Source organism: Procambarus clarkii, chromosome 93 (genome assembly GCF_040958095.1).
Source record: "Procambarus clarkii isolate CNS0578487 chromosome 93, FALCON_Pclarkii_2.0, whole genome shotgun sequence".
In the NCBI taxonomy this organism is placed as follows: Eukaryota; Metazoa; Arthropoda; class Malacostraca; order Decapoda; family Cambaridae; genus Procambarus; species Procambarus clarkii.
Genome location: NC_091242.1, coordinates 14,090,965 through 14,099,619, shown reverse-complemented (window position 1 = coordinate 14,099,619; position 8,655 = coordinate 14,090,965). Strand labels below are relative to the sequence as shown.

The 8,655-nt window shown below is 44.4% G+C and overlaps 1 protein-coding gene across 1 annotated transcript in view; it reads right to left on the bottom strand.

Moving 5' to 3' along the window:
- Positions 1-999: 999 nt before the first annotated feature.
- LOC138359782 (UDP-glycosyltransferase UGT5-like) overlaps positions 1,000-8,655 on the bottom strand; it is a 31,356-nt gene continuing 23,700 nt past the window's right edge. Inside the window, exon 8 of the mRNA XM_069319483.1 lies at positions 1,000-1,481. Coding sequence (XP_069175584.1) covers positions 1,199-1,481 — 283 coding nt within the window. The 3' untranslated portion in view covers positions 1,000-1,198. The remainder of the gene's footprint in view (positions 1,482-8,655) is intronic.

Genomic DNA, 8,655 nt, shown 5'->3' with positions numbered 1-8,655 from the left:
ACATAAAATGAAAGTCTACCTCTTGCATCTTATTTGCAATATTGTTTGCTTCTCTTCTAGTGTCTCTTTTGTGACTTGTGGCTTCTTGTGACTTTTGTTTTCAGCTATAAATTCAAAAGCTTCCAAAATCTTATGGAAACACTTTCTGGGTGATGTTGGGTGCTCAGATTTGGGCCAGTGTGAGCTGTGATGGAACTTGCAATGTACGGATGCGTGGTGAGCCACTGAGCACCGCATGTCCGCTACGCTCACAAGTGTTGCTTGACATGTACTGTCGTACCGAACACATTTTAAAGCGAGCTGAGGTTGCTCCGTTGACCATATGGCAATAGTCTTGTTAGTACTATAATTATATTATAATAATATTTTTTTCATTTATAGTGGAGCCACCATTTAATGGGTCAAGGTTCAGCTGTAATACTACACCATGGTGTAGCCGGTCGGCCGAGCGGACAGCACGCTGTACTTGTGATCCTGTGGTCCTGGGTTCGATCCCAGGCGCCGGCGAGAAACAATGGGCAGAGTTTCTTTCACCCTATGCCCCTGTTACCTAGCAGTAAATAGGTACCTGGGTGTTAGTCAGCTGTCACGGGCTGCTTCCTGGGGGTGGAGGCCTGGTCGAGGACCGGGCCGCGGGGACACTAAAGCCCCGAAATCATCTCCAGAATCATCTCCAGATGGTCCAATGCAAATTTGACATTGGAAAAAAGCTCTATGGAACCCGCTCTCTACTTGAGGCCATAAGCACATGCTTTTTTACTTAATGGTCAATCCAGGGCTGTTAACTAAGATATGATAGTTGTATTTAATCTTGAGCAGAGCTACAGCAAATGTTCAAATAAGTGGGCCAGAGAGCCCACAATAAAGCACCATGAAAGGTAATCATGCACTCTTACCCAGGCCTGAGGTCTGTCTTTCCCAGTGCATCGCGTTGGTAAACAAAAGATACAATGCCATTCTACCCTCACTTGCATGTCATACAAACTATACTCAACAATATCCAAGGAATGAGCATTTATTAAAATTACACCATAGGGAAACAATCTCTGACCTTGTTAGAAACTAGGCTTCGATAGTTTTAATTCTTTGGACTGAAACATAATTATATTGACTTGTGTTTATCTCTTATACTAAAAAAAAAAATTCCTAAAGGTACAATAACAAATAAGTATTTTCCATAGGAGGTGTTGAAGGTGCCTTAATCTGACTTTTTCTTTCTGCCATCACCACTAAAAAGTATAGCAGTGACAATTCTAAAGATGCGATGTAGGATGAAAAGGAGAAGGGAGAGAGCCAGAAGGAGGAGGAGCAGGACGTCGAGCATGAGGAACTCCACCCAGGAGAGCTGTGCCGCCGGGGACCTCAGCTGGGGGGCCCCACGGTGGCGGATGACGTACTCCGTCCAGAACACTGCCCGTTCCCTGGGCGACGTCGCCTGGTCTCTCATCCTCACTGACTTCCTGATCACGTTTTCCTTATACCTGACCACCAGGGATGTAAGAAGGAAAAACGCAATCACAGTCACAAATAATTATATTGAGTTTTTATTTAAAATACCAGATGAAGAAGTGTACCTATATAATTAGAAATTTAAATGGTTTAGATATCACACAAAAGTATTACTTATATTTAACCCAAGAACAATCCACCTTTTAAAATCATAACGTTTATACGAGCTTGCTGGGGTTCTGGGAGCTCTTCTACTCTCCAAGCCCTGCCCAAGGCCAGGCTTGACTTGTGAGAACTTGGTCCTACAGGCTGTTGATTGGAGCGGCCCGCAGTCCCACATACCCACCATAGCCCGGTTGGTCCGGCAGTTCTTGAAGAAAATTATTTAGTTTAATCTTGAAGATATCTACCGTTGTTCCGGCAATATTTCTTATACTCGCTGGAAGGATGTTGAACAACTGTAGACCTCCGACGTTTATACAATGTTCTCTGATAGTGCCTATGGCACCCCTGCTCTTCAATGAATCTGTTCTGCTCTTGTATACTGAACTTTGTCACATCCAACTCTAGCAAAAGCTTTCTTACATCCCCACTGGTAATCTCAAACTCCTCTAGTGGTGCCTGGTTAACTATTCCTTCTCTTATCTCTGGAACTTTCCCTTGCTCCAATGTGAAGACTTCCTGGAATTTCCAATTGAGATCCTCGCACACTTCTTTGTCGTTTGTAGTGAATCTGTCTGGCCTTATCGTCAGTTTCATTACCTGTTCCTTCACTGTTGACCTTCTCCTGATGTGGCTGTGTAGCAATTTGGGTTGAGTCTTAGCCTTGCTAGCTATGTCATTTTCATATTGCCCTTCTGCCTCTCTTCTCACCCTGAGGTATTCATTCCTGGCTCTCTGGTATCCTCCTCTGCTCTCTGGTATCCTCCTCTGCTCTCAGGTGTCCTGTTATATCTGTAGTTTCTCCATGCTCTTTTACTTACTTGCTTAGTTACCTTTCATCACTGATTAAACCATGAGTTTCTCATCTGTACTTAATTTTTTACCTTTTGTTCCGGGAAAAACTTTTCTGCTGCCTCCTTACATTTCTGTGTGATGTATTCCATCATGTCTTGGGCCGTCTTTTCCCTTAGCTCTGTTTCCCATGTTATATCCGTTAGGAAATTTCTCATCTCCTCATAGTTTTCCTTACTGAATGCTAGCCTTTTGCTTTCAGTTCTCTGTCTCGAGTTCTTTAATCCTTCTTCGAGCAGATACTCAAATATCAGTACACTGTGATCGCTCATTCCTACTGGGGCCTCGAAGTCAATTTCCCTCACGTCGAATTCATTCAGAGTGAATACTAGGTCGAGTCTCGCTTGTTCATCGTTTCCCCTCACTCTTGTGGGTTCTCTGATATGCTGGCTTAATAAGTTTCTTGTTGCCACCTCCAGTAGTTTAGCTCTCCATGTCTCCTTTCCTCTATGCGGATCTTTGTTCTCACTTCCGTGATTGAAATCACCTATGATAAGCAGATGGAATCGAATTCTACAGGCAGCAGAGGCTGCCCTCTCAATTATATTGTTAACTGCCATGTTGTTTCTATCATACTCTTGCCTGGGACTTCTGTCGTTTGGTGGAGGGTTATATATCACTGCTACTACTACTCTTGGTCCTCCCATCGTCATGGTGCCTGTTATGTAGTTTCTAGACCCTTCAAAGCCTGGAATAACCATCTTCTTGAAACTCCATTTCTTTCTCATGAGTAGGACCACTCCACCTCCTCCTGAATGTGTGTGCTCACCTAGTTGTGTTTGCGGGGGTTGAGCTCTGGCTCTTTGGTCCCGCCTCTCAACTATCAATCAACTGGTGTACAAATTCCTGAGCCTATTGGGCTGTATCATATCTACATTTGAAACTGTGTTTGGAGTCTGCCTCCACAACAACACTACTTAATGCATTCGATTTGTTAACTACCCTGACACTGAAAAAATTATTTCTAACATCTAACGTCTAACGTGTGTGTGTGGTGTGTGTGTGTGTGTGTGTGTGTGTGTGTGTGTGTGTGTGTGTGTGTGTGTGTGTGTGTGTGTGTGTGTGTGTGTGTGTGTGTGTATGTGTGTGTGTGTGTGTGTGTGTGTGTGTGTGTGTGTGTGTGTGTGTGTATGTGTGTGTGTGTGTGTGTGTGTGTGTGTGTGTGTGTGTGTGTGTGTGTGTGTGTGTGTGTGTGTGTGTGTGTGTGTTGTGTGTGTGTGTGAAGGAAAAAAATAGTTAGTAGTTTATAACCGTTGACTGATTGACAATTGACAGACGGTCCAAAAGAGCAAAGCTAAACCCCTGCAAGCACAACTAGGTGAATACACATGTTCCAAAACAGGGACTCAAACTTTTTCCACCACAGAGAGTCACACTTGTTTCACAACAGGGAGTCATACTTATTCCTCAAAAGGGAGTCACACTTGCTCCACCACAGAGAATCACACTTGTTCCACTGCAGGGAGTCAAACTTATTCCTTTGCAGGCGTCACACTTTTTCCGCCACACGGATTCACACCTGCTTATCAACAGGGATTCACACTTGTTCATCAACAGGGATTCACACTTGCTTCTACATAAGGACATACACTTCTTCCACCACAGGAAGTTACACTTGTTGGACCACAGGGAGTCACACTTGTTCCTCTGGAGGGAGTCACACTTGTTCCCTGCAGAAGTCACAATTGTTCCATGCAGGAGTCACAATTGTTCCACTACAGGTAGTCAAACTTGTTCCTTCTCAGGAAGTCACACGAGTTCATCAGAAAAGAATCCAATTTGTTCCTCCACAAGAAGTCACGCTTGTTCCTCAGTAGAGAGTCAAATTTGTTCCTCGAAAGGGAGCCACATTTGTTCCTCTGCAGGTAGTCACACTTGTTCCTTCACAAGGCATCACACTTTTTCCTCCAAAGAGAGTAACATTTATTCCTACACAAGGAGTCAGAATTATTCATTCACAGTGAGTCACATTTATTATCTCACAGGGATTCACACTGACTCCTCCACAGAGAATCACACCTGTTCCATCACATGGAGTCAAACTTGTTCCTTGTTCAAACTTGTTCAAAAGCAAGGCAAGTGAACTAAGGGAAAGAGCACAAGAAGTGAACCCGGATGTAATCGGACTCACAGAAATAAAACTCTCAGGAATCATAACAAATGTGGTGTTTCTCCAGGACTACACAGTAATAAGGAAAGAGAAGGAAGGTAGGGGAGGAGGCAAAGTGGCCCTACTAATGAGAAAGGAATGGAGTTTCAAAGAGATAGCTATCCCGGGCTGCAAAGGATTCCGAGACTACATAACAGGCATAAGGATAATGGGAGGACCAAGAATAGTAGTAGCAGTGACATATAACCCTCCATCAAATGACAGAAGAGTCAGTGAAGAGTATGACAACAACAACATGGCAGTTAACACTATAATTGAGAGGGCAGCATCTGCTGCCTGTAGAAATAGATCCCATCTGCTCGTCATGGGGGGACTTCACTCACGGAATGATAGATTGGGAGAACAACGAACTGCATGAAGGTGAGGATACGTGGAGAGCCAAACTCTTGAGGTAGCGACAAGAAACTTTCTAAGCCCGCATGTCAGGGAACCCCTAAGGATGAGAGGACACGATGAACCAGAGAGGCTCCACCTAGTCATCACTCTGAAGGACTCCGACATAAAGGAAATTGGTTTCGAGACCCCAGAAGGAATGCGCGACCACAGTGTACTGGCGTTTGAGTATCTGGTTGAAGAAGGGTTATGGAACTCGAGGAGGGGAACCGAAAACAAAAGGCAGGCATTCCTAAAGTGAAACTATGAGGAGATAAGAAAATTCCTAACAGATATAACATGGGAAACAGAGCTCAGGGGAAAGACGGCCCAAGACATGATGGAGTACATCACGCAGAAGTATAGCAGGGAGTGGAGAAACTATATCAATAACAGGACACTTGAGAGCAGAGAAAGATACCAGAGTGCCAGGAATAAATATATCAAGTTGAAAAGAGAGGCAGAAGGGCAGTATGAAAATGACATCGCAAGCAAGGCAAAGATTCAACCTAAATTGCTGCACAGCCACAACAGAAAAAGGAGAAAAACCACAGCAAAGGAACAGGTAATGAAATTAAGGATAGGGGCAGATGGATTCACTACAAACGACTAGGAAGTGTTTGAGGAACTGAATAAGAAATTCCAAGAAGTCTTCACTTTAGAGCAAGAAGAAGCTCCAAAGATAAGAGAGGGAATAGTTAACCAGGATCCACTAGAAGAGTTTGAGATTACCAGTGGGGAAGTAAGGAACCTTTTCCTAGAATTGGTTGTAACAAAGACTTTAGGCCCAGATGGAATCTACCCTTGGATACTGGAGGAAGGAGCAGAAGCACTGTGCTTGCCACTCTTCATAGTTTATAACAAATCACTGGCAAAAGTGAAGGTGCCAAGAATTTGGAAAACGGCTAATGTAGTCCCAAAATACAAGAAGGGGGGATTTACAGGAGGCTCTGAATTTCAGGCCTGTGTCCATAACTTGCATACCATGCAAGCTGATGGAGAAGATTGTGAGAAAAATATAGTGGAACATCTAGAGCGAAAGAACTTTGTAACACAGCATCAACATGGGTTCAGGGATGGCAAGTTCTGCCCCACAGGATTTATTGAATTCTACGACCTGGCAAACAAAAATCAGACAAAAAAGTGATGGGTGGGTAGACTTTATATTCTTGGATTGCCCGAAAGCCTTTGACACATTATTACACAAGAGGCTAGTGAAAAAGCCGGTGAAGCAGGCAGGAGTGAAAGGGAAGGTACTCCATTGGATAAGGGAGTACCTAAGCAACAGAAGACAGCGAGTCACTGAGAGGGGCAAGATCTCAGATTAGCGAGACGTCGTCAGTAGAGTCCCGCAGGTGTAAGTCCTTGGACCTATACTGCATCTGATAAATGTAAATGATCGCCCAGAGGGTTTAGAATCATTCCTCTCACTGTTTGCTGATGGTGCAAAAATTATGAGGAGGATTAAAACAGAGTATGACAGTAGGAGATAGACTAAGATGTCTTAGTCTCCGTGGTGTAGTGGTAAGACACTCGCCTGGCGTTCCGCGAGCGCTTTGTCATGGGTTTATAACTTGACCGAGGAAGATTTACTGGGCGCAAATCCTTAACTGTAGCCTCTGTTTAACTCAACAACTAAAATGGGTACTTGGTTATAAAAACGATTCTTCGTGGGGGTCGTATTCCAGGGACCTGCCCGAAACGCTATGCGTACTAGTGGCTGTACAAGAATGAAACAACTCTTGTATATATATCTAAAAAAAAAGATGACCTAGACAGACTGAATGAATGGTCCAACAAATGGCTGCTAAAGTTTAACCCGAGTAAATGCAAAGTAATGAAACTCCGTCGGTGGAAACAGGAGGCCAGACACAGGATACTGAATAAGAGATGAAGTACTTCAAGAAACAGAGAGAAAGATCTAAGAGTTGATATCGATATCACACCAAACCGGTCTCCTGAAGCCCACATAAAAAGAATTACATCTGCAGCATATGCGAGGCTGGCTAACATCAGAACAGCCTTTAGGAACCTGTGTAAGGAATCATTCAGAACTTTGTATTCCACATATGTAAGACCAATCTTGGAGTATGCGGCCCCAGCATGGAGCCCATACCTTGTTAAGCACAAGACGAAGCTGGAAAAAGTTCAGAGATATGCCACTAGGCTAGTCCCAGAACTAAGAGGCATGAGTTACGAGGAAAGGTTGGGGAAATGCACCTTGTGATACAGGAAGACAGAAGAGTTAAGGGAGACATGATAACTATCTACAAAATTCTCAGGGGAATTGATTGGGTAGATAAGGATAAACTGTTTAACACGGGTGGTATGTGAACAAAGGGGACACAGGTGGAAACTGAGTACCAAAATGAGCCGCAAGGACGTAAGAAGGAACTTTTTCAGTGTCAGAGTAGTTAACAGATGGAATGCATTAGGCAGTGATGTGGTGGAGGCTTACTCCATACACAGTTTCAAAGGTAGATGTGATAGACCCCAGTAGGTACAGGCATCTGTATACTAGTTGACTGACGGTTGAGAAGCGGGACCAAAGAGTCATAGCTTAACCCCCGCAAGCACAAATAGGTGAGTACACAGGAAGCAGCCCGTAACAGCTGTCTAACTCCCAGGTACCTATTTACTACTAGGTAACAGGGGCATGAAGGCGAAATAAAGTCTGCCCATTTGTCTCTGCCGGCGCCGGGAATCGAACCCGGGCCACAGGATTACGGGTCCTTCGCGCTGTCCACTCAGCTACTAGACCCCTTTACTTCAACTTAAATGTGGGACTTCATATGGTGGAAAACGTTTGACTCCTTGTTTCGAAACAAGTGTGACTCCCTCTGGAAAAACAAGTGTGACTCCTCCGTTTGGAGAAACAGTTGTGACTCCCTGTGGTGTCACAAGTGTGTGACCCCCTTTTGGAGGAACAAGTGTGACTACCGTTGAAGGAACAAATGTCACTCCCTGCAGAGAAACAAGTGTGATTCCCTGTGGTGGCACAAGTGTGACTACTTGCACAGGAACAAGTGTGGCTCCTTTTGGAGAAATAAATGTGACTTCCTGGAGAGGAACAAGTGTGACTTCCTGCAGAGGGACAATTGGGATACGTGTAGAGGAACAAAAGTGACTTCATGTGGAAGAAGAAGTATGACTCCCTTTGGTGGAACAAGTGTGACTCCTGCAGAGGAACATGTTTTACTCCCTGCAGAGGAACACGTTTTACTCCCTGCAAAGGAACACGTTTTACTCCCTGCAGAGGAACACGTTTTACTCCCCACAGAGGAACACGTTTTACTCCCTGCAGAGGAACACGTTTTACTCCCTGCAAAGGAACACGTTTTACTTCCTGCAGAGGAACACGTTTTACTCCCCACAGAGGAACACGTTTTACTCCCTGCAGAGGAACACGTTTTACTCCCTGCAGAGGAACACGTTTTACTCCCTGCAGAGGAACAAGTGTGATCCACTATGGTGGAACAAGTGTGATTCCCTTTTGAGGAACAAGTGTGACTCCCATTAGTGGAACAAGGATGGCCCCTTTTTGAGGAACAAGGATGACCCCTTTTTGAGGAACAAGTGTGATTCCCTTTTGAGGAACAAGTGTGACTCCCATTAGTGGAACAAGGATGACCCTTTTTGAGGAACAAGTG